Source organism: Perissodus microlepis, chromosome 11 (genome assembly GCF_051167445.1).
Source record: "Perissodus microlepis isolate ML-2025 ecotype Zambia chromosome 11, ASM5116744v1, whole genome shotgun sequence".
In the NCBI taxonomy this organism is placed as follows: domain Eukaryota; kingdom Metazoa; phylum Chordata; class Actinopteri; order Cichliformes; family Cichlidae; genus Perissodus; species Perissodus microlepis.
This window is the reverse complement of record NC_140471.1, coordinates 15,522,108-15,549,638: the sequence shown is the minus strand read 5'-3', so window position 1 is coordinate 15,549,638 and position 27,531 is coordinate 15,522,108. Positions and strand designations below refer to the sequence as shown.

The 27,531-nt window shown below is 39.8% G+C and overlaps 1 protein-coding gene across 1 annotated transcript; it reads right to left on the bottom strand.

Moving 5' to 3' along the window:
- Positions 1–465: 465 nt before the first annotated feature.
- emc2 (ER membrane protein complex subunit 2) lies at positions 466–25,050 on the bottom strand. Its single transcript, XM_084943273.1, has 11 exons — positions 24,968–25,050; positions 24,048–24,161; positions 21,114–21,178; positions 20,071–20,156; positions 18,399–18,456; positions 12,073–12,158; positions 11,743–11,802; positions 8,648–8,729; positions 8,404–8,514; positions 6,545–6,649; positions 466–1,975 (listed from the first exon to the last, which is right to left on the bottom strand). The coding sequence occupies exons 1-11, from the start codon at positions 25,005–25,007 to the stop codon at positions 1,889–1,891; spliced, it is 894 nt and encodes a 297-aa protein (XP_084799399.1). The 5' UTR covers positions 25,008–25,050; the 3' UTR covers positions 466–1,888.
- Positions 25,051–27,531: the final 2,481 nt, after the last annotated feature.

Genomic DNA, 27,531 nt, shown 5'->3' with positions numbered 1-27,531 from the left:
TCGAGCTTTAGGATCAGGTATGCACTCAAGTCATGCTCCTAGACCCTAGACCACAGGGAGAAAACACTGATGAGCAGGTGCTTCTGTAGAAGTGATGCTAAGATTTAGTCTGACTTAATACAAGCACAGGCCAAGATTCTGTTTTCCTTGACTCTACAAGGATATGTTTGGACCGCACAGCTGAACACAAGGAAAAGATTTATCAGATTCATGACTGTTAAATGGTGTGTAACACAGTTTTTCTTCCTCTACAAATCAAGGTTGCAGACAGGCTAAAAATAACATTACATACAGGTTAAGGTTAGTGCATGACATTCACAGCCTCTTTCCAATGTATGTCACTCACTGCTGTATTGCAAAGGCTTTACCCAAATTCTTCATCTAGACTACAGATGGCACTGTTGCCTCAGTGTGGCTAGACCTGAAGACCATAATGACTCATAATGATAATAATGACTTCAAACACACTGATTGACAACCTTTATTCAGCTTTTATAAGTTCATAAATGACCTTCTGAAGTACTGAAATATTTACATGGGTGCATGGGAGCATTAAAAATTAAAAAAAAAAAAAAAAAACCACACACACAGCTTCAAATCAAATTACTCCAATTGTGCAACTACAAGAGTTCAATTTAGCCTCAGTGCTTTTCCTGTAAAAAATAATTCATGTCTGCATTTTCTCAAATGTCCCTTGGTTTTTACCGATTCCATCAGATTGGTGAGAAAAATCAAATGCAGACACGTTCATCCACTGACCAAGGCCAGAGAGTATTAAAAACTTGAGAAAATGGCTTTCCACACTCCCAGCTCTGGGCTAGTTACTCTCTCAGCTTAAACGCTGTCCAAAAAAAGACCATAAACTCGACACTCAAGTTTTCCATCCGCCGAAGAGTGAAATTATGAGACAATTGCCTTGACTTAATAAACAAAAGAAATGGAAGTAACAGCTGACCCCGCACGGGTGAGCAACAACTTGAGGTGCACATTTGGATGGGATTCACATTCAACCATCACAGAACTGAGTGAACTGAGTGAACGGCAGAAGTAACAAAACTTACCAGAACTAAGATGTTTTTTCTTCCCTTCCTCTTATGAATGCACTCTCTTTATGAACAGTTTGTTTTTTGTTTTTAACAAGATGCCGCATGTTAATGACAGAGTTAATCGCAAGTGTAATAAAGCTGTTTCAAATGCTGTTCAGAGGGGTAACTGAGAAGCAGTGGAATATGTCATACCTCTGATCCTGCTGCTGCCTTAATGACAGATGACCTTCTTAAATCGTCCAGGACAATTATTGCAGGTGCAAATTTGCCAACAAACAGAAATCCAAAAACAACCTACGTATCCTGCTCTTAAACTGACACAGATGGGTAGAAAATTTATACTCAACTTCTATGAAAACATGTTAAAAGATTTAACAAAAATAAAATAAAATGGGGGGGGGGGGGAAAGTTGGTTTATTAAATTAGTTTTTGTTTTTTTTTCATTTACAGATAGAATGGAAACAGACAGTAGCAGACATCAGTGCAGACATGTGGGATCTCTTAAGAATAACATTTACTGTACAGCTTGTTTTTGTCCTGGTTACAGTCATATCATTAATGCAAATGTAGTAATTAGTGATATTAGCTGAACTTAAAAGAACCTAGAAATGGGAGGGCTACAGTCCAATCTGTGGAGACACTTTATATGTTTGTTAGTAATTTTGAAATATGTGGATTTAACTCCCAGGCAGGTGGCAAAATCAATGTGTTTGAGCATAACAAATGTCCTCTTACAGAACCAAACCTGATTAAAAAATAATAATTTCTACAACCACTCTGGTCACATTGCAAGGCTACTTGAGCTGCCATGTTGCTCCAAGGACAGATGTACACAAGGGCGTCTAGGACATTGTGATCTGCATCGACTCCAGCATCTCCTCCACCGTCTTCATGGAGCATTTGTTCTCCTTGGTCCCACGACCAGCCAACTGCAAGTCAGAGAACAAAGGTGAGTGGCAGAGACAGAGTAAGGGTGGAAAGAAGGGGAAAAAAGAGGACATCAACTCATTAGATCTCTCTGCCAACTAACGTAATGGAGAGCCAAACACACTTAAACACAGCTTCACAGAATCAGAGATAACCTCATCCACCCAATAGCATGCTTCAACGACTAACCAAAAACATCCTTTTCCCCATTTAGAATGGAGAAGCATAGAAGCAGAAATAATCAGAGACGCAACAGTGGTCATTAAATAGAATTGGTAAATGGGTCATGCAAAGTAAAATAATACCTCCAATCAGGATTTTTCCTCAACTGTTGCGTAAGTGCCATTTTCATTTTGAGTGCGCTCCGAGACAGGATGCCCACATTAGTCCTCTTCCATGGCCTCTAGTATAGAAGTATGTAACACCCTACTCTAATTTCTGCACTGTGTCCACAGGGTTTTGCAGGAAGTGCTGCAAATTATAATCCGCAGACATGTATCAGATTACTCATGCAAACACACAGAAGCACACACTTTTTCTACCCGATTTAACTTTGCCACGGATAAGGCACCCCCTCAAAAAATACCACTACGGAAGGCGACTTCCTTAACCATCGGCAAGGAACCAGGGGCCCAAAACGGGTCAGTTCAATTAAATTTACCTATACAGGCATAGATTTAATTTTGTCTGTAACCATGTCTAAAGAAAGACAAACATGGCAAATGATATCAGCTGATAAAAGTTATGTGCCCTGCTCATTTTCACTTAATTGTAGTTACTGTATGTTATGACAATTCTGTATAGTAAACTACAACATATATGCAGTGAGTAAATCCAGAGTAAACAGTTCTAAGGCTCTATATTCATGTAGTCAGCAGGTTGAGGTCATGCAAAATGTAAAAGCATAATAATAGAATCAAAATCAGATTAACAAAATGCTAATAATCAGCATGTCATTCTTCAAATTTGGCATGTTAGCATGCCAACACATGCTGAAGAACTGCAGTTCCTGAAGGGACCACTTAACGCCATCCCTAAAAGTGAGTCTTGTTTTCAGTAATGAAATTAACATGTTTAGAGGTGGTCTCAGTCTCTTAACAATTATAAGATGGTTAATTTCATATTTTCATAGCTAATCCATTGGGTAATAGCACACAGACACTTTTACTGACAGTTGAGCTGACACATGCAGCTGTAATCAGTCTGAGCAGTTTAAAAACAAAGTTAGAGAGGTAAGCCTGAGATGGTGAGGATATGTGCAGAGGAGGAACAAAGAACATTGAATATGGTGCTGCCATGCAGGAGGAAAAAGGGAAGACCACAGAGGAGGTTCATGGATGTAGTGAAGAAAGGCATGCAGAGGGCTGGTGTGACCAAAAAAAATGATGCTTGGGATGTTTGAGGAATAACACAGCTAAGCAGATTATTTAAAATTCTACATATACCATAAAGCACTGATTTATTGCTGTGACATATTTAGTCACTCAACGTTTGGTCCTCAAGCCTCTACAAACAGGAAATAAATGTAGGCTTAACCTAGTCCATACTGTATTTCCATGGTAAAAGCTTTTTCCTTCTCCTTTTGCCAAACTCCAACTAAGAGAAGGCAGTTGGCTAAGGTGTACAATTGGGTGTGTAATTTCCAAGGGTGACTCATTCTTCTAGATTTAGGGTGTGTGTGTGTGTTTGTGTGGTGGGGTAGCTATAATGATCTGTGCATTTCATTGCTTTGCTGTCTAATGCGCCATTACTCTGAGCCCAGTAGTCAATTATCTCCTCGGCCTGAGGTGAGACCACCACATTAACTCCTGCTCTGCTCTACAAGTAGGAGCAGACTAGACAGCTCCACATCTATTTAGAGCATCTGATAATGGAGTCATGACGCAGTGTGAGCCTCTGTCCGTGACAGAAGAGCTAATCAGAGAATTTGTTTAGAGAGTTAGGAAAAGAGGCCAGGCTATGTAGTACTACTTTCACCCCTGATGGAACAACAACCCACACATCTCCAGGTCTCCTGCACATCCAACTTCACCACAGTAATTACTTTTTTTTTTTCTTTTTTCTTTTGAAATGCAACCCTGTCAGTCATGACCCCTCACCAATGTCTGCTCCCTCGTACGCTCACCTGCCCACAGTTTCCTCACACAAAGGTATGACAATCACCAGGTACCGGAGCCTAATAAAAGTGGACGACTGACAAGGGCGACGCTTTAAAGGAGCAATCAATCAGCCAGCACAAGCGCACAGCAGCCAGCAGCTGTCTGATGGAGGGCAACACCACTGTTCCCTTTTAAAAATCTCAAGAGTCATTTTACCCTAGGTGAGATCGAAGAAATAAAAGAGGCAACCTCACACCTTGTCATTTAACTCATCTCACACAACAAAGGGAAGAAGGGGGGAAAAAAGAAGCACACGTGACACATGGTGGCAGCCAGGTATGCATACACGTAATGTGGTCACACGCTCACAGCTGAATTGAAATCCACACAACTCCACTAGGCAACTAAACAAATACTAGAGGTTGCAGAGCAGGGCAGAAGCAGAGGGCTGCGATGAATCTCACATCATGCTCCCTGGAGGACAAAGGTGTGACTGACTGAGGTGTTTCATTATCGTCAGCACAGGGTCAAAATCACACATAATCTAGCTTTTACACACTTGTCCAATGGCCTTTAAGAGTAGCTACTACTTTAGCCTGCTATTACAACTTGGCCCAGAGTATTTTCATCTTGGCCATTATTTTTTTTAAGCACATTAAATCCCTGGGAAAAAATATAAATTGTTACAGAACTGGTCAATTCAGAAAAAAATACATCAAAGATTTTTTTCTTCCTATAAAACTAATGAGAATAAAAACTTTATACAGTTAGGCACTATGAAAGTGTATCATGTACCAAACAATCAATTTCTTTCATTAATTATATTACAGATGTGTTTCCTGTCTCTGATTAAAGCCTTTAACACACTCCTCGTTATGCTACTGTGTAACAACATCTAAAAACTTTCTGGTAAAGCCCAATAAGATGCTATTTTTCTTAGGAATGAGAAGTTCCAAGAATATACAGTTTCACTATTTTAACCAAAAAAAAACCCATCAGGGCTGTTTTCTTATTTTAAGTCTTGGATATATGAAAAAATGCTATGAGTGTGGGATATTCATCTTTTCCCCTGCTAAGATCAAAGCTTTTCTAAGACAGGATAAGGTCAGTAAGCACAAAGATCAAAGTGAAAAGTAGTATGCATTTGACATCAGTGAAGACATTCTACATTGACTAAGCCAGCTCAACATTTTTTAAATTTATCAAGACATTCTGCAAATATAAAAGTGCTAATCTAAACCAAATAAGCTGTACCACTTCAATGACAGCTCTTCTATTTTTATTTTATTTCTATTCTTTTTTCACTCAAATCAAAGGAGCAAGTGACAGCTTAGAGCCGTTTTGTGACACTTCTGCAAAAAAGTTCACCATCATGTTACATGCACACTTTTTCCAACAGAACTGTCAGACTGAGGGCTCAACATGTGAAACGTGCCTACAAGGCAAGTAGAGTCAAATGTGGTGAGACAAGGTCTTTAGAGGCTCAGCAGGAAGCCTCACTCAGCTTCTGTAGGACCCACAGAAGCTGAGTGAGGAACCACTTATTACATTACAATCGTTTGGTGCCCAAATAAGCAACACATCTGGCAAGTATGGCAAATAATCTTTATGCTTTCGTACTTTGGTTGCCAGGACGACACTGTAAACCATTTTAGTGATACCATCTGACAAACTCCTTACTTTTGCCCCATCCTTGCTAAAGCAGCAAATACATGCATGCATGTCCACATCCATCCTTTATTAACCTTATTTATGGCTTCCTTTTTATCTTTCTCTCTCTCCCAAATTTTGCTCTCTACAGTAATAGGGCAAAGCAAATACTTAATGGAAGACTGGCTCACAGGGAAGACTGAATCTGTTTGTAAAATATTAAAACAGCAGCTAGTTAAACACTGGAACTGAAGAAATCAGACAACATTCGTAAACGGTTTTTGGAACTGCTATGAACCTCCTACACTTTTCCTCAAATCAGCCACTTTGAGAAAGACTGAAGTAGACTACTCTCACGCTATAGTTTAGTGTTGTCCTCTGAGAATCAGCTTGTGGCTCTGCAAGAAGCTCATCTGTGAAGCCAGTTTGCAGGATAAAGTCTTAGCAGACGCTGTGGCCTTAAGTCAACACATTAACAGTAAATGTACCCAGACACAGTAAAAGACGTCAGGGCTGTTATTATAGCCATGCAAGTCAAAGGCATCCTACAGGACTGCTGTGCATTTAAGGGTCAATACTGGGTGGTGAATACTTTTCACATTCTATGCAAATAAGGGGGATTTTAGGATCTCTGAATATTGTGTGCAAATACTCCATGAAAGCTGCAACATAGCAGAAAAGTCTGATCGGTGGTTTTCAGTGTCTGGTAGAATGAAGATTGATGTGGGGGAAAAATGTTTTTCAGCAGGAAAGAGACACCAAAGAAAGAAAAATTAAAAGCTAGGTGCACTCACATCACATTAGATTCTATTTGTAACTCACCTTATAGGCTCTATTTATTTGAGTGGCAGCCCAAGCGGCATACTTCATGTTGTCCTTCTTCACCTTGGCACTAACTTTAGGACTGGCAGCGATGTGACTTGCAGACTAGAAGGAAAAAAACAAGATGGAAGGAAGATGCAAAGGAGAGAACAGGGGAAGGGGTGTTCTTATATCAAAACTTGGTGAAACAGCAATAAAAGCGTAATGGAGATGAATGTGCAACCACTCTTACCATCTACCACTCCACTAGTCATTGTGGCAGAATGAAGAGAAAAAACAGACCTTGGCCTGATGACACAGGGGAAATCATTTACGGAGAGGAAAAAGTGAGCATTTTAATGCTTCATACGTAAATTGTCACTTAACAGGGCCTAATTTCTCCAACACTATTGATTCCCGCCGATGAAAGGACCTTGTATGTTTTGAAAAAAGCCTGACGTGCAGTGAAAGGAGCGCCATGTGAATCACGGTCTCTGCCTGCCCCGACAGCTCCCCTCCGAACCACAAATCCCATGTCTTTCCCATGTTCCTGCCATCATCTCCACGCAGCAAACCCCAGAGGGCTTACCCTGCCTGCACTTCAAAGCCCAACCTACCAGTGTGCTGAAACTTTAGCTACGCACCAATCAACCTGGCCCTATTTTTTTTTTCTGTAAAATGGTTTGGCTTCTGTATTTTTTTAGTAAGCTTTTTTTTTTATTTCTATTTTTTTTAACTCAAGAGAAACCTCAATTTAGATGATGTCAACACAGACAGGCTATCCCTGAATAACTGTATGCACGACTGTGGAGGGGAATCCCCAAGTGAGTGGTGTAAGTTACCAGTCCACAACCAGTCTGTGGTCAGTGCTACCAGGTCTTGTGCCACACTGACTCAGATGGTGTAAGATGGTGAAAGTTTTCCCTTATGTTGAACTTGCACCTGTCACTGTTTGGACCATCGAGGCTAGCTGACAATGTGCAAAACACATTAAGACAGTTCTTTAACTACTACAAGAATAAATAACCACCTGAAGTATCCTTTAAAGACCCAAGGGTCTTTGGACGATATATAAAAAAAATAATAATAATAATCATAAAAAAAGAAACCTGCTCTCTCGCCAGTCAGACTTGAGAATTAGCAGGACTAAATGTCTTGGAGCTGACCTTCACTGCTCCTCTTCTGTGATGTTTCAGAGGGTGTGGGTTGCTGTGAGGTGTTTGGACTAAATGAAGAATCCCAGTCCAGAAAACAGGAAAATACCAGGGCTCGCTGCGTAAAGAGCTGCTTCCACTTTCTGCCTATTGCTCCCTGCATTGCTTTGTTTGTGTTTTTATGTCAGGTCTCCCTTACATATGATGCACTGGCACTAGCACACAATATCCTGTTTAAACAAATATGTAGATGAAGGGGCTATCTGGCCAATATTCCAATTAAACTGGAACCTGATTGGATAATTTGCCAGTGCAGTCACAAAATACTGGCAACAGCTGTGCTGCTCTCTTCCTTATGCTTTTCTCCTTTTTAGCCCATAACTACTTTATTTATTCAAGTCATAAACATGAAAAAGTCTCACCAAGGGGGTATTATTACTAAAATAAAGGGCTCCAGAGGGGCAGGCTTTTCCAGTGCTGGAGTTCACCGTCTGAGTCAGCAGCGAGCTGACCCGTCTGAGAGCTCTCCCCAAAAAAACACACACACACACACACACACACACACACACACACACACACACACACACACACACACAGAGATAGAGAAAGTACAGTCTTGACACACTGTGGCCAGCCTCAACCTTGAAAAACCACAGCGTTACAAAAAAAGGCTCAACCACTGTTGTATTTCTTTCCCACTTTCTCTTCATTCAAAGCAGCACTCACCATGTACAGACCAAACAATGCCCTCATGTTTCGGTTATTCAGCCTCAGCGCCTGGGCAAAATACTTCCTGGACAGCTCCAGGTTTTCCAGCCCCCCCTGAGTGTACTTCACCTGTGTGAGGAGGCATTAAACACAAGCAACAAGCTGTGTTAAAGGGCAGCTCAAGCAATGACAACATGACATCTGAATAAACAACATATGACCAGCTCTGTATTTGGTGACAGACATCCAGGTGGTTACCTACCTCAGCGTACTGCTCACAGTACAAGTGATTGTGAGGATTGATCATCATCAGCTCCTCCAGGCAAAATGCAGCTTTTCCATAGCTGTGGAAGCGACAAAGAAAACAGTAAGCTTGATACAGCTGTGGATGTGTCATCCTTTAGGTTGTTCAACTGTGAAGCACAACGGGTACGCTCAGTAAATTCACAGGTCTGAGATGAGACTGCACAGGGTACACGTCATTTCACAGGTGACAGACTTATAATATATAAAGGCCCACCAGATGAGAGGTTTATTCACACGCTTACAATAAAGGGTATTCGGTCTAGACAGCTTGCTAAGGTAAAAGCCTATCTAGTGTGGTGATTCTTCCTCCACTGGGGACACTGTGTCCATCTGTGTGTTTTTCCTGTCTTTAATGTGTAGTTAACTACCTTCCTGAGGTCAGCACTACAGTAAGAGCTGGCACACTGTGCCTATACTCAGATGAGATCACTTCTCAGCAGCAGACTGCTGAGCTGTTGACCTCACACTAATCTGCTGCCACTCCACTTCTAATACACAGTTTCCCCCCCTCACAGGACCAGGCCAAGACAAGCTAAGATACAGTATATCATTGGACATAAAGCCATAAAACGTCTGCACACCTAACCAAATGCAAGCTAGCACATAGGCACACAGCCGAGACAGAGCAGACCTATCAACAGAAAATGGGCAAAGTTTTGTAGTCAAGCCTTAATATCTTAAGGAATTCTGTATTTTTATTTGCCTTTCAAAATTTTACATATAACTTAACAAACTTTATCAAAGAATAAGCTGAAAAACAAAAATCTTGCTTGTGTGAACAGGCTTTTACCCTGTTAAAGACTTTTCTCAATTTTCTCACTTCATAAAAAAAAGCAAAATGCAAAGACGCATTTTGCTTTTTATATTGCTTTTGTGAGAAATGAAATGATCCGACTGATGCTTGAAATAACATGAAAAACTTATCAGTATACCTGAAGTCTGCCATGGTAACTAGCTGAAAAATTAAGAGCATAGGAGCTAAAGAAAGGTGGGGACACAGAAAGGAGAAAAAAAAACAGTGGAAAGGGGCTGAGTAGAAAGGGAGATCAGAGGGCTTGGGAGGTTGGGGGCTGCTTACAATTACTACTTCCTCTCTATAAAGACTTTCAGATGTGCTCGTGCAATAGCTGTGGCCTACACACCAGAGCCTGCTCCATCAGTCTTGTACTGGAGCCAAATTTGTACCTCTTCCACTCTTCAACAAAAGCTTCTAACCCAATGTGCTCTTTATTGCAGCTTCTAAGCTCCCTCTACACCACAGTGCTTGAGCGAGGGTAGTGTCACCATCATGTGTGAGACTCTGTATTTATTTCTTTTGGAGGTTAGTAAAACCGTCAGCAGTGGCGTACCCCCCATTTTAATACCACATTCTGACTATGCATTGGACAAAAATGGATTCAAAGTATGCTTGAAAAAATTATTACTATTTATCCTGCAATTTTGGATGACCAGTCCAATTTGGTTGAACAGGCTCATAACTTGGGTCAGAATGAGAGCCAGCAGCAGATTCCAACAGTGGCTATGAGCAATACTTGCAACAGACAAAATAATCTCCTGTCTAAACATCAGTGGCATAAGGATTGTTTTAACAGTGTCAGCTCAGAGGCTATTAATTACATTCTTAATCTGTTAATGCTGTCTACTACAACCCTAACAGCAGCAAGGCAGAGACAGACTGCTTTGTTTATTTTTAGCTTCCAGGGTGTTGTGCAGTGAGGGGAGGAGAGTTTATTTCTCTTGCTTTGCTTCTCCATCAACTTCTGTTTTCTCTAGTGGCAGGGGGGCGGCTAAAGTGCCACCACCTTCTCCTGGGAATTTCACAGCAAGTGTCCTCTCCCTCTGCCTCCTGATCTATCCCTGTGGAAAAGAGTGGTGATAATGCCTCACTATCCGGAAGAGGAGGAGGAGGGGAAACAGGGAGTTTGTAACCCAAAATAAAGAAGACAAAGAAAAGAAATTGACACGCCTGTAGATAGAGGGCTGTGGGAGTGAATGGTGTGATATTAGAAGTGTTGGGATAAGCTTGGAGATAATCCGCTCACCCTAGGATTTCCTCTGGCTACTACAGCAATAAAGCCTCCCAGACAAAGCATGAAATATCCAATAAGTAGCCTTCTCACCGTGCTACACATTCCTGCTGCTGCTGCCTTCCTACCAGAGCAACAGAGCAACAACAGTCAAGTCTCTCACACACACACACACACATATATTTTTTTTTAAAAAATGTTGTTAAACTACAGACACCGCTTGACTAACTTCTGAGCCCCAGACAATTAAGGAAGGATGAAGAGTGACACAAACAAAATTATTTTTTTCTTACAGTGCTCTTGTCTGTCTGGCAGTTCTCCCTGGCAACTGAGATATCAGGCTGGGGAGTCTTTCTGCTCTCATATGTAGGAGTGGGGGCTTAAGCCTGAAATCCTATTAAACCAGTCTTATGTGGCAAATGCAGCCAGGGTTCTATTCAGACCCCTGGCTGAGTTAGGCATCTCAACGCCTTCCATTGTGGCCATCCAACGGGCCTTTGGAGATCAAGCCATCAGAATGATGCGAAGTCCTGAGACAAGCAACCCAAACATGAAGCAGCTGTACCAAGTCACTTTTTATCTGATAACCTTGACACGACAACTCACACTCAAACAACAATTAAATACCCAATTTTTGCTACACAAGATGTCTAGATCAATCCATGTGCATTTGTTAATAAACTATGATGAACATGGTGATGCTGTGCCCTGTGTTAGCTGTTACAAAATCACATATTGGAGAATCCTTTATCTAAAAGAAAAGGGTTTGTTTATGCTCCAACTGTATAAAACAATGCATCAGTTTGATCATAATGACCATACCAAATGTTTGACTTGAATAGTGTTTGGATTTGGGTATTGTAACTGCAAAGGTGGGTCCCAGTATAACCACAAAGAATGCAAGCTTTTTAAAGCTGTACATAGAACAGGCACATGAAAAAGTATATATACAAGGAAATTTGGCTCTGCTTTCAGGGAAGTGAATACTACAATAGTTTTGGTTAAAATATAAAAATGGATTTACTCATGTTCGTTGATGTAGAGCTCTGACAGCTCATGCCATGCTTCCTGGTCTCCAACAAACCTGTAAGCAAATACTGACATTAAATTCTCTTCCTCCAGAGGAGTAAAACAATAAATGAAACTAACATATTAAAGAAAAAAATATTAGGATTAAGCAACCACTGTGTATTATAATAACAATGACAGTCTTGCAGCTGACAGCATTTGTTGGCATTTTATGCTCAAATCATGCCAGCACTCTTGAAAGCAGGTTCGTTTTTAATTAAAATAAAAATCTGGGGAGATGAAGAGAAGGGGTGGCTGATCCCCCCCCCTTGTAACAAACACTCACTGCTCCAAATACTCATTGAGCTCCCGGATGGCTTCAGTGCTCTTCCCCTGGGCCTTCAGTATGGAGATCTTGCGCTTCCTTGCTGCCTATAGAGCAGAGTGTAAACAGGATTAGGAACTCAGCTTCTCAAGTGGTTGAGAGGGTAAAGAGCATGAGGGAGTGTAAGAGTTGTGAGTCTAAGTGTTTCACTTTTCAGTGTACCACAAGCTTTCTTAAAGTTCCATTATGACAATGAATCATTTTCTATAAGAAAAAACTGCAAACTTTCTTTCCAAAGTAACAGCCACAGAGTCAAAAAGACAAGACTCTGTCAAGTTAACTTTGTTAAGTTTATTCATATTGTTACTGCGGGACTTTAATCATAATTGGAGATAGTTAGCGACCATGTCCAACGGGATACGGGCACACATTATGAGTCAATGTTTGGAAGTTGGAATGAGCTCAGTGGCTGAGATAAAGTGGTGAGTCATCCCCTAACCAAGTGGGGAAAATGGCACACTCCTCCAAACCCCAACGCCTGTCTTCCTGCCGGCACAGCACGCATCTAGCGCTGCACCAGCCTGACTTACATCAGCTGAAATTGCTTTCCGCTTCATTTTGATGTTGAATTGACCTTAAGGTGGATTAGATTCTCATCAATCTGAATTAGAAAGTATTGCCCTGACTTTTCCAAATGTTAGACTCCCCCCAGACCACCTCCTTCTTCTCCTTTTGATAGTAAGTGAAAACCTTAACAGGGGCTGCTGCTCCATTAGGAGTGCACTGCCCTGCCACAGCTTATTTTATTTATGGACTGGCACTTGATTGAGTGGGGCTTCCTCTCATAACCAAAGCCATTGAGGGCTGTGTATGAGTCATGTCTAGGGGCTGTAAATCTGGGTCTCCTCTGACAATGCCATCATAAGAAATCCACTTATCCATCAAGCTGGGACAAAGACCTGCTGACACACAGCAGCTTTAACCGAAAAAAATAAATAAAAGGAGCGCTGTGCAACAAGACATCATCGTCATAAAGGAAAGAAATATTTTAACATAAGCAGAATGCAGGCAAGTTGAGAGAAAATTAACATTTCATGAATTTATCAACCAGCAGTGAACCGTGAATGGCTAATTATTTCCTTTTAATACCTTCTTCTTTAATAAGGCTGGATGATCTGGACTGCACATTTTTGAGCTGCAACTTATTGTTCAAGAAGCTAACAAGACAGATGAAGAATAGTGTCCTGAAATTCTTCAAAGGAGAGAGATGTGCTCACTACAACTGGTCAGCACTTTCCCAATAAAATCTGAGAAGAGATAAGAAGGCTGGCCCTCTACTCTCGAGTTGGAGTGACACGCTTTGTATCCATACAGCAACATTGTGCATCACAATTCTATTGCCTACCTGTATTCAGACTATTAAAACAAAGAGGGCGCCAATTTAATCTGCAGTCTATCATGAAATTAGAATTTATACTCACTTCAGATTAAAGATACAAGTAAGATCTTTCCTCATCACACACCCACTTCTCTCTGTCTCCCCCCCCCCCTTTTTCTTGGATAAAGAACATCTTTGGGCTCAAAAGAACATATGGAACTTGTTGCTCTGAAAAGTCATAGCACTTTATTAAACATAAAGTAACTCCAACCTACTCCTCCCTGTTCTTTTCTAGCTACTGATCTAGAAAAAAAACAAAAACCTGGCATTTGACTATCTGATCCCTCTGTTGTTATGACTCTTTTTTTAATTAATGCTCTGAGGACACTCAAAGAGTACAGACTAGCATATTTGTGTCAACACTGCACCATGAGTTGACCTATAGCATTCGTTCCCTATGATGAGACATGAACACACAACACAGGTGGCACACTTAGCACACTGGACATGTGTGAAACAGGTTAAAAATGTATTTTATGCATTTATTTATTTATTTTTCCCCACAGGTATGTTTGCACCCATACACAGCAGAATGGATGTTTTTAAGTTACAATCGAATCCTTTTTTAAAGTCTGAAAGTCAAACGCTTCCAAGAGTTTTCAGAGTATACTTCACATTTATGTGGTCAATAAACATTGACGTGAGGCTTTAAACTTCACATTGCTTTTCCCGCACAAATAAACTCTTGTCTAGCAATGAATCTCTAATTGCATATGATTGTGGGTCAACCTCAGAAGTCGTCTGTGTGACCTCAGCGGCTTATTTAAGAAATACTAGCTTTTTATATTGAACAATTAGGGTGAAATGAGAGCGTTGGAATTTAATATTAACGTAATCACTAAGTCCACTCATTTTTAAACAAATCCTAAACTAGCATATCCTTTTTTGCAAATGCTGTTTGCACCACATAATCTAAAATGCTCACAGGAAGAAATAAAAAGGTGGAAAAATCGCATTTATGCACGCAGACAAGAATTTTGCCAGCTCATTGCTGTAGGTATTGGAACATAGCAAGCAATGGAAGGGCTAAGAGTTTGAAACATTTTTTGGACAGCGCCATGGCAAAAAAAAAAAACCTTGAGCAATTTTTGTTGATTCAACAATTTTGGTTAATGGGTACCACATCTATTCCACAGCCTGTAATTACAACAGCTCAGTTTCCAATCTGTGCTTCGCATGCTGGGATGCCTCGCAAGTCTTCCTTGTGGTCGCCAATTTTCCGCCATTTCTCAGGCCCATCCCCTGCCCGAATCGTAAGAGCATGTTGGAGAACATGTAGGGAGGAGGCAGCCCTCACAATAAGACAGGTGACCTAAGTGATGTCACTGAATCGTCGCTCCACCCTGCATCACTACACCCATTGAGGACAAGGATTTTGGGAAAAAGGTTTAAGGTTAACATCTCAGAGACAGAGGACATATTTGTCTGTTTTGTTCCACTCCCAATATTTGAATGTCAGCCTACGCTTGAAAGGGTGGCAGTCTCTAGCACGCAGAGACCAGGAAACAGACCATTCCCTTTCCGAGTATGTCCCTGCAATCTACATTAGATCTGTGCCATGTCTGGGAGGTGTCCTGGGACTCACTGAAATTACAACTCACATTATCAGAACAGTGGATATATTTAAAGCAATTCACTACAGATCATTCTAATAACCAAACATAAGTTGGCTGAGTGCCAATCACTGTACGTGACAATGACAGCGTTGGAAGAAAATCACAGAATTTGCAACGTTAATCTCATTTTCGTTAGCGTGTCAGAATATTCACTGCAATCACCCGAGTCTTATTTCCTTGTTTGAAACAGACCGACAGAGTCATTCAGGAGAGCAGGCTATGACAAAAATGTCAATGACACTTTTGTGCTACCAAATATTGGTAGGCATCATGACTGAAAAATTAAATCACTGTTGGTAACCCATCCTTACAATGTTTGCTCTGTGCTTTAGTTACAGCCATGCTTGCAATTGCTGGATCCAGAGCAGGTCTGGTTCCGGATTGGTTCAATAACTGCACTCATTAAGCTCAGACACTAATCTAATAACCTCTCATTAAACTTTTTATCTTTCTTACTGCTCAATAAAGCAACAGCTGTGTATCTGTTTCACTGTTTTCAGAACAACCCATAGACAGTATAACACTACCATAACATCATCCATTGGTTTATAAAGTCCTGTTCTGAAGCCTTGTGATAAGTTGTTTTTTTTGCCATCTTGGTTTCAAAAGACCAGATGTATTGAAAAGGAGGAGGGATTGTCTAATGACTGACTAACTGTAATTGACAACTCATTAGCCAATAAACATGCAGCTTCATACCACAGATAATCCTCCACTTGAAACATAGTATGACCAAGATTTACTCAGCAATAAAATGTTTACAGATGTCACGTGACAAAAACCCCCAAAACAAAACAAAACAAAAAACATTTTTCCCAAAGACTTGACTTGGACTTGAATTCTCTTTCCCCAACCACAGCTATCACCATATGGTGGCATTCAGATAGAATGCAGGATTTTAGGCACGTCGCTACATCCATATTTTACATTATGTATGGAAAAAACTATTATCATTCCAACAATAAACCTTATATGACTCCTGCTGAGTGTCTTATTTTCAGGGTAGTTTTCGGGTTTTAAAATAAATTGTCACTACCTCTAGAAAAAGTTGCATTTTTTTTTTTATCTCTAACAACCAACAAATCATCACAGTCAGAGGAAAAACTGAATTTCAAGTTCTTGTTATTTCTAGCCTTAATGAAAGCTAAAACATTTTGAATTTGACGTTTGATCTGATGCTTAATTTGTATTCGTTAAAATACCATTGCACTAGTAGCTGTTATGACACACAGTCACGGTCAGTCACTGAACACTGAAAGACAACACACTGCTCCATAATCAATCATGCTAGCTAGTGTTTCTGATATGCATGATGTCATCTGGTAGGAAGGATGTGCCAGCTAACAATTTCCAGGAAAAGAATGTTAAACCAATTGCAACAGAAGTATAATTTCTCTTTTGTTTTGTCATGTTTACAGCTCTACACAGCTGAGTGGTGTAAAAAGTTCTCAGCAGCTGGCAGAATCCACCATTTTTACCTTGGTAAGCCTTACAGTAATTACAGAACTGTTATGCAACATTTAAAGAAAGATGTAATGCTAAAGTTATTTTTTCTGTAGCTTTTCTGTCAATATTATGTAGTCTGAATCCAGCATAAGGGTGGATAAATAAAAATGTATATTTATAATTGTAATGTAAAACAAAATTATATTTATACTAACCAGCAAAAATTATTTACAATCTCAGTGTAAAACAGCGACAAATAATTATAAAGTGAGTGCGAGACAGACAGACTGATGGGAGGCAGCAGCTCTTGCAAGATAAAGATAGGGAGGCTATTTCTCCATGACACACGGAGAACAAGCATATTCCTATTTGTTTAAAGCACAAAGCTGATGTTGTGAAATGAAATCCAAAGTATCTATGATGTGTCTCTAGCACACTGCCTGCTGAAAGAAAATATCTAATACATCTAAAGGAATCCATATGTCAGCATGGCACAGGACCTGTTGCACATCTTTTGGGGGGGGGGGGACCAGGAGACGGGGGAGGGCTACAGCCAAAATAAACAAGCTGCTTTCTTCTAAAAACCCTTTAAAAGATTTATTTTCTTGCATGGCCACATGTCCTTATGGAAACAATTATCAGCAGGTACATTGTGTTTAAGGTATGTGGGTTTGGCAGAACACTGGCTAGACAAGTTTCTGCAAGTTATTTTACAGTGATGGATAGTAAATTGAAAAGAAAAGATGGCAAGGAGTGGGCTTCAGAGAATTACTTCAGACTTGTTTGTGTTACCAGCTTAACATCCAGCAGCACTTTGCAACTGAAGCCAGTAGAGAGCAAAGGTGAAGGGAAGGGAGCTTATCCCTGTTCAGTTGGGGTGGAGGTCTAAAAGGCCCAGTAAATCATCATCTTCAAAGACCGGAGCTATATTTACGCTTTACTTCCACCAAACATCTATATCTGTTTCTATCATTTAAGAAACATTTCTAAATTGAGCCCCATAGTATCTCATACTGAACTGGAGATTGTTATTCATGCATTCATTTCATCACAATTGGACTACTGTAATTCACTGTTTACATGTCTAAACAAAAACTCCTTGGAGCGTCTGCAGATTGTCCAAAATGCCGCAGCAAGGCTTCTGACAAAAACATTGAAATACTCTCATGTAACACCATTGCTTATACAGCTGCACTGGCTCCCCATTGAATTCAGAGTCCACTTTAAGATTCTGGTTCTGATATTTAAGGCTCTTCAAGAACAAGCACCAGCGTACATCATTGAACTTTTACAGCCCTATGCCCCTAGTAGGTCCCTGAGGTCTTGTGATCAGGGCCTACTTGTTATTCACTATACAAGACTGAAAACCAAGGGTGATAGAGCTTTTGCTACTGTGGCTGCCAGACTGTGGAATTCTCTTCCTCAGAACTTAAGATCTGCAGACTCAGTGATTACTTTTAAAAAACAGCTAAAAACACATCTTTTTAAAATTGCATTTTGTTAACTTTTGACTGTTTTTGTTTTATACTTTGTGAAGCACTTTGTGATCTTTTATCTAGAAATGTGCTATATAAATAAAATTTTACTTACTTACTTACATGTCCGCCACTGACTAAGACTATGAATCACCCCCCCAGGCCCCCTCCCTTAAACACTTTTTAGTTGTGTGGGTGATAGGCTGATCAGCAGTGTGGATGAGGCCAGAGGCCAACTGGAGTTTAACTTAGCTACTCCCTCGCTAACGCCGAATTGCCTCGACAGATTTAAAGCCCTCCAAAAAGCTGAAACCACAAAGTGAAGCAAAGTAGAGCGCTATGCAGGGGACTTTTCTTTTTTTCTTTCCTTACCGTATTGGTGGGGTCGTCTTGGAGAATGGCATCATAGTGCTTGTTGGCCTCATCGTACCTTCAGCATGGGAAAGTGGGGGGAAGAAAAAACATTTTATTAAAAATTAAACCAATCCCTATTCCCAGTCAAGTAAAATTAGATGGTTTGGAAAAAAGAGTTCAAGACAATCAAGTTTCTGTACACATTATGGCAGGTTTCTAGGACTACAATGAGGCTGTACAGAAATCAGTAGTAATCTATAGAAAGAAAAACCTTCATTTAAGTTTAGGTTATTGGTCATACGGTGGCTTATATAATTTCACAATGGCTCATGACATCAATACAAATAAAACTCCCTGTTTTTCAGATTGTATTTTCATTTGATTGTGTAGAGTTGTTTTCACCTTTAAACAAAATTAAAATGCTGCCTTTACATCTGTCTGGGTCTGCAACAGTCTTTTTCTCTCTGGGCCCACACATTACCACAAAACATGCATATGAACCTGATAGCCTGCTGCATCCCAAAGAGTGTGCTTCAGACTGTTGGACAGGGCCAACAAGAACAAATACATGAGCTATAAATACTGGATATATGGTTACAAATAAATAAAAATCTTGCAATCGGATGCATGTGCTCCTCACTTATGATGTGAAACCAGGCGCCAAAGAATGTTTTTTTGCTTGTAAGGAGTAATCTGCAGCACTGATGTTTTAGCAAACAACAGCATGGTTCCTTGATCACAAATGGTTCCTCCCGCAACAGACAGAAGCACCTCTGGTTCCCATTAGCAATGAGCAGCTTTACTTCCAGCACTGATGCTTCCCTCACATTCACTTTATTACTCAGCCACACTTTGGGAGATTTCAGATGGCACCAGGCAACCACTCACGAGCCACTTTGATTTGCTTTATTTATTTAGGGACCAAGCATGTGTGTGTATGTGTGGGCAAGCATATGCATGTGTGGAGGGGAAGGCCCTTACTGTTTGAAGCTGCGTCATTGAAGTGTAGCTCTGTCTGCTGCCAATTAGATCCCAGTGTAGAGTTTATTTAATCTGACAGTGCCGAAGCAATCACTCTCAATTATCACATAAACTCTGACATAACCGATAAACCAGCAATGGTAATCTGGGTGGGGAATGTGAGTGAGGTAGTAAACAGATTGAATTACCCTGACTTCAGCTCAGTACAGACTAAAATACCCCCTTGTTTATCTTCCTTCCTCAGACTCCTTGTTCTGATTGTGGTGACATTTCAATATTTACATAGCCAAGACGCTCTTAAAGCACTGAGATCAAAACAGGGAAGGCAAAAGGAAAAAAAAAAAGAGGCGAATAAGAAGTAACAAAATAAGGAAACAACAGCAGAATAGAAACCAGAGAGTGCTGAGAGACCCCCAGAATAACAGTGGGATCTAACCACTTCCTTCCCGGGAATCCTTACCTCAGTCTAAAGGGCCACAGGACTACCCAGCACTGAACCTTTCCCCACTCCATTCCCTTCTTTCTCCAAAAGGAATGCTAGGTGATCCAACATAAACACACATTACCCCACACACTGTACTTACATATACCCAGACCATTGTACCACTTAGGATCTGCTAACATTTTCTTGTCCCCAAGCCTCTCAAAGTACCATACATAACAGTAAGGCCGTGCTTTTTTTCTGCCTGCCCTCTCTCCCAATGCTTACCTTTCCAAAGCTTCCAGCCTCATGCCCGTTAATCGCTTCACTCTGTGGCTATCTGGAAACTGCTTCCTCAGTTCCTGTAGACAGGTCTGCAAGGATGTGGGCAGAAGGGAGACCAATTATAGATGGCAGTATTTAAACTTTATGTTACGCTGACTCTCACGCAAATACCAAAGCTTCTTTGATACAAACGGTCTGTCTTGGGACTTAACTGAACAACCAACAATACAAAGACATTCTCCCATAAGGCAAACTTCACTGTCTTAAATGAACTGTTGTTTCTCTGTTACACACTGGGACAGCCACATCACTATATTTAAAAAAAGAAAAATATATTTTTTAAAAGTGCAGATTCTCCTACTTCCACTTTTTCTTCCTATTCTACACAAAGTTTGAATTTGTGAAAGAGAAGACAATAGTAACAATAACATTCAGCATTATCATGAATGAGATGGAAAAGTCTGCAGTGTGACCTGGATCGTATCTGCTATCCATCAGCTTAAGTCTAGTCCTTCTGCTTTTTTTTTTTTTTTTTTTTTTTAAGTCTGGCAGAAGTGCTGAGAGGATAGCCAACAGACAACTAATTCTAATGATTGAGTTCAAGTCTTCTCTGTACTCGGTGAGTCACTCATTTAGCCAAAGGGAGCTGTCACATCCATACTGACTGGAGATGAACTACTTGAATTACTGCCCCCCCCCTTCTAGTTTTGCATGCAGATTTGACCATTTTTCTATTTCTGAACCTAAACTCTGAATAATTACGTGACACTACGTGACAAATAAATCCTAAAGAGAAAAAAAAAGGTGAAACTTTGTTAGAGACAGCCAAGTTCAGTGAACACTTGAAGCGTGCATCTCCATGTATTTGTTACATCCACTAACTCCAGTTCTTATTAAACTGTTTTTCCAAAGTACAGACAAAGTAAAGACCACTTGGCCAAATAAAAATCAGATTTTCACATTTGGCAGCGCAGGTGCTGCAAAGTAGTAATGGTTGTGAGAGAGTGAAGCTTTTGGGTGTGTGAGGAAGTGCCACGAAAACTTACCAGAGCCAAGTCATCCCGACTGCAGTCCAGGGCTGCAATCATCACCTGCTCATAAATAATCCATACTGGGCAGAAAACACACAGACAAAGAAGAAAGTGTTGACGCCCTTTCCATTCCACTGTCTGTCATAACATCTAAAACTTGATATATTAAACTATACACTTGACATAGAGACTTAAGAGTCTGTCCCCAACAGCTGCATGGGATGTTTTTTCCACTTTCCACAATGAGAACCAACAGTTTATTATTATTATTATTATTATTATTAACAGAACTGTTCTGTTTCATTTAATACATCATGGAACATTTATTATTTTCCTTTTGACATACACTGAATATTACTTAAAAACATCCCTGCCGTATTACTAACATCCATAAACACCCTTCTGAAAAATTTTACCGGCATACTATTGATTTGCTAGCAGTGAACTGGTCATAAAATGTATTCAATTTCAGTAGTTTTATTTTTACATTTAAGGAAGATTCTTAGAGCAGGAACACACATGTACATTCAAATTATAAAACTTTTTTATATCAACTGGATTCAACTGGTTTCAGTTAATTCAATTTCAGTCAATTTTCAGAGTGGGCATGTTTGTTTCAAATTAATTTTTACTGTTAAAAAATGTCACTGATTTAATGTGAGATTTTGAATTTAATTTTTGTGATTTTTTTTTTTTTTTGCTTAAGTAAGTGGGAAATGGATTATTACAGCTTTTTTACTTTGAGCACAAAAAAGTACTTTGTACTAAATGTTACCTATGTTTATACTATACTGCATGGTTTATAACTATCACACAGACACACAACACTCCAGTGAGTAGAGTGACAACTTGGGGTTCAGTATCTAGATCAAGGACACTTCAACATGTGGAATTAACATCTGGACGGGAACTGAACTATAGATTTCCAAGTAGTGAAAAAAGCTTATATGGGGGTCAAGCGGGAATTTTCTCAAATTTGACTATGTTAGATTTAATGATCCTAAAAATAACTTTGACTGTACAACAAATATAAATAAATAGATTTATTTAAAACTATGTTTTTATTAGTCCTAACAATCATTTTAAATGCATATTAGATGCAGAAGCTTTGCAGATCACTTTGAAAGCATTTACACAACCATAAACACAGGTGGAATACAATAATAATAATAATACAATACAAAGTGTTAGTATGGATATAATTATCTCTTGAGGCATCAGGGGAAAAAACAACAGTCACAATTTGGGCGGTTTAGTAAGAGTGCAGCTGTATTCTGAAGAAAAAATCCTGCAAATATTACTAATATTCTTAAAAACAGTGCTGACGCATTGTAAAACTAAAGTAGTTAAACTAACAATTCTGTAGATTCCATGCTGAGATGTTTCGCTCAGGGTTGTATGACTGTTATAACACAGACTGTAGTTTTTGTGCCAAAGCAAGTTTGATCTGCTAAATGTGGTCGGGTTAACAACATATTGTGACTGTTTTCATTACAAATACAAAGATTGTACATATCAGTTTCTAAAGAAATAAGATATAAAATTATTTTGATAAGTGGGTGACATTTATATAACTATACCGCTAATTCTTAAACAATCCAAACATTGCAACACTTTTCAACACCAATAAAATTATTAATGGACATTTACATAGGTGTTATAGGTGGTTATATGACAACACTTTCTGCATTTTCTTCCATGTTATATTTATTTGCTTGTGAAGCAAGTCATGCTGAGACTCACCAACATAACACGCACTAACCCTTTAACATGTTTAACTCTGTGGTGAGCTATAAAAATATGAAATGTTTATTGACAATTTTTCTTTAAGTCAACTGTGACATTACAACATTCTATAACACATAACAGAGTGCCTGCACAAGTTGACTAATGGAAATCAGCGCAACATGTTAAGCCAGCAGCTTTGATAAGTAAACTAGACATGTTCAGCCAAATGAAATACACCCAGCCTCCACCCAAAAGGTTTTATGCCAAAACAAACAAATGTCCTTAGTTTTTCTTCACTTTAATGATTCCAACTCGTGTTTTGATAATTGCCATCTCATTTCACAGCCAATTTAGGAGTTGGTTTCAATAAAAGCATAGCATGTCAAGTGTGCGTCCGATTCTTTTAAGGGGTTTGTAAATCATTATGATTTGAGGAAAAAGGGAGAGTTTTACGAAGTAGTGCAGCAGGGCAGCTAAAACAATAAATAAAATCTACAGGAATAACAATATGGTGTGCACTGTGAAAGGTAACTGAATACACTCCTTATTCTTTTTTTCTTTACACTATTAAACTGTGTAGAGCTGTATTCCTGCTCACTGTATTTCTGGAAAATAATCATGTTTTAGTGTTTTTCCTGACAATCTACCAATTTAATTTCTGCATCGACGTTTACTCATCAAACCAAAGACATTAAAATATGAACTTGTTTCCGTTCACCCCTTTTCATTTTAAGCATTATCACCTGTCCAGACTTGTATTCTCAGAACTGTCTTTGCTTATCTGCATGGTCCACATCACAGTAAGCTCAAGATCATGTCCAGAAATTAAAAAGTCCACAACGTTTTGATTCTCTCTAAGAACAAGAAAATTATTACTGACAAATTTTACTGAGGGTTATTAAGTAGTTTTAGTCACTACAAAGTCTAAATCCTAAACTATTGCCTAAATACTGCAATTTTGAAGGTCACCACTAGTGAAAAGGAACAAACAACTCACTGTTTTATTACAAGTATAAAGTTTTTCCTGTTGTTTTGAATTTGTCATACAAAGACAAAATTTTCTCTGCTTTTATGTTTAGTTACCTGTTTTAATACTACCAAATAATATAATATAATCAGTATTCTTAGGTGTAACGCTCCACCTAACCATACACACAAAAAACATGTCTATAATGATATAAGATGACAATCTTCAGATTTATTCAGCCTTGACACACTTACTGTCATCTCCCAGTTTGGATGCATGTTCACTGATGAGTTCTTCACCAACATCCACAATCTGTTCACTGTTTCTGCAGTTATCTTCTCTCCATTTCCGCAGCTTATCTCTCATCTCTTTGGACAGAGACAATGACAAATAAGGACAACTGCAAACTGAGATAATTAACAGATTGCAACACAATTCACTATTTCAAGACCTTCACTTCTGTAGCACTCTACCACACGATTGTCAAGTGTGAGCGACATACAGCTTTTCTAAATCACACTTTATTACCTATAAATGCACTCAAACCTGTCCGGCATTTGAACCGGTGTGGCTGAAGAGATTTACGATATTAGGACCATTACACACACCAAACTTCATATACTATGCATGTATTTAGCTTAACAGATTTGACAGCATGACACGAAAATGTTCGAGCTACTAGGAGACGTTATGAATGCACACAAGTGCAGGCGGAGAAAAGGCAGCATCAATTAGTACAGTACTGCGTTACTGTCGCCGTGTTCCAGCTCTTTTACAGGACCCGACACCTGCGTAGTCTGTGGTGGCTACCGTTAGCCGCTGCATTAGGCTAAACCGGGCTAAAATGATAACAAGCCCTGTGTCTTTTCTTCAAAGAGACAAACGTCGGTTTCCACTGCACACTCCCGGTGCTTCCACGCCATCATTACGCTGAAGCTAGGAACAATGAAGCGGTTACTGACTACTGCGAACATAAAACTGACTGGGTCGCACACTTTGCTAACTATGTTTAGCTAACCACTTTAAAGGGTAGCTTGAGAGCTCGTATATTAAGTCTGGAACAGCGACGACTCCACGTCATGTCAGTGCGCAAGATAACGCCAGAAGCTTTCAAAAAGTAAGAACACGTGGCTGTGTGACACTTGAAGAGTAGCTATTTTATATTTAATCTTACCTTCCCATCCTACATCGTACATTTCTGCTACCGACGCCATCTTTTCCTTTGTGATAACGTACGCCGTGCTTACGTCATGGACATGCCTGCTGCGATTATGCATTATTATTATTAAGTCGAAGACTTTCATAACGCTTGAGATGTGCTATAATTCATCCAAACAGCTTACGTATTTTTTATTCATACAATAAAAAATCCTTAGTGTTTTTGTCTAGACTTAGCCTTAGGGTAAATTAGGTCCCTCTCTTGCATTGCAGTATTCAGCAATACATCCCAAAATAAATAGCAGGTACAGAAGGCATTTGCAATCCAGATGATGTCGTTTTCGCGCTCCATTGCCGTTTTTATGTTTCTCTTTTTAAGTATTGGGTAGGATAATCGGCATCTCGGTTTCCTCTGAAAATATGAAATGTGCTTTCCAAGCAAATCTACCGTTTTATTCTGATTTCCCTCAGGAGCCTCTGTGAATCTCATCCCCTCGCTGTGGATGCTTGCTCGCACACTTCTCTCTTACCACATTACACACTTGTTGATGTGGACTCAGCACAAACTTGCTTACAGAGACATTTCAGAGATTTGATGTCATATCCAGTGCTGCTCACTGACCATAGCCTAGTGCTATGCATACTTTGCCGATGCTCTAACGGTGAGAGGGCAACATGATTATTTGTCCATGACTTCTTCTTTTTTGTAGGACACTGATATGATTTAAAAAAAAAAAAAAAAAAAAACAGTCTGGCTTCACCATTATAGGGCAACAATGAAATGTCACCATGCCTGTCAGAGACACAATTAATAACATTGTATGTACAGTTTAAATTACACTCAGCTTGTAATTTGCACTTGTAATTTTCAAGTCTGCACATGGCAGTCAGTTGATATGTGGTTGGGTTTTTGCTGGAGCACAGAATACCGAAACAGCCACATTAAAACAGTCACACACGCTCCTCTGGGGTGGAAGCCTTCCCCCGTCTGCCAAGGTGTCACTGAGGGCCAGGGCCCTAATGGTGACCTACAATAAACACCATGTGGCGGGCGTAACTCTTGGGACTTTCAGGACATGATGGTAAAAGCACTCTGTGAACAAGCCGTCCATAACTTTGAGATGCAGCTGGATGTGGTGATGGTAAAAAAAAAAAAATAAATAAAAAAAAAAGCCTCTTGACATAAGGCGTCTGTTTAACTTGGAGCAGCTCTCCTGTACAGAAATGTCACAATACAGCAGATCAGTTGCAGCAAATTGTGCTACTTGACTGTGCTTACATAGGTTTCCATGCTCTGTCCCACATAAGGCAAACGGGACAAGACTATATATATTTTCCTTTTCAGTCTCCGTGTATAAAGAAGAAGAAGAAGAAGAAGAAAGAAATATTCCAGTAGAAACACTTCATAGGCATTATATTTTGATTTCTGACAGAAGCAATCAGAGTTGGCAATCTCTAAAATGAACAGTTACGACCTAAAAATTGAGGTAACGTTGAGGTGCTCTCTGCGGTTTTGAAATAGTCCCTGTTCCATCTAGGTTTCTCTTTTGCTGCTGTTGTACAGTGAGATGCAGAAAATGAAGACAGATGCAATTAGCAGCAATGTTTGGACTCAGTCTTCTGGAGCCGGCGGCACTGTATTTACTTTGAAATCTGATTAGGTCTCCTGTCTGACCAAGTTGACTTCACCTCACACCGAATAACTCTGTACAGATGACTTCAGCACGCCTTGCCTCCGATGGACTCCCTCTATTGCACCTTTGACCTCACCCATATGACTGAGAGGCCCTGAGTGGGAAATTATGGCACATCACAATTAGGCTTGCTCACTGTCTTGCTCTTCTCCCTCTTGCCTTCGATGCCAAAAACAATATTCAGTCTCATGTCAGAGCAGCACTGCACTGGTAATTGACGGTGCTCACACAGCACGGGCCTTAAGATGTATTGCTCCCCTGACACCTTGTGTAGTAGCCTGATTGCTCATTGTGGATTGGAGTATTACCACATGTGGTATATTATGTATTGCTGGATTGGTTTAACATCCAATCATCCTTTCTTGCTAAATCCACATTACTGTGCGTGAGATTACCTCCAGCAGACTTCAGCTCAGTCTGCAGGTGATTTCTACAAACCCTTGACAGTTCCATCTATTCACTTCCAAATGAGCATGTAGCTCCGCTCCTCCTGAAATGTGTAATAATAATAATGAAAGAAATCATATTGGAAGACTTTATATTTGAGTTTAAGCTTACATAACCCTCGGGCAGTCTTATTAAAGAGAATGTTTGATCTCTAAGAGAGCATTTGGCAGTGGCATGACAATTTTGACACCTCGGAGCCAAATATTGAAAATGTCTTCTCAGTCCAATCCAAGAATCACATCATCTTCACTCTAAGTCTCGGCAGCTGGTGGAGCTCATCCATTCCAGCAGCATTTTCTTTTCTTTTTGTGTGTGTGTGGGTAGAATTTGAAATATAAAGCACTTCTACAACTTCCCAGGGGGTATGAGTTGAGGTTTGCCAATCATGGAAGGCATGGGTATTGTTCACCAGTATTACTTTCTTTCCATGGCTGCAAGA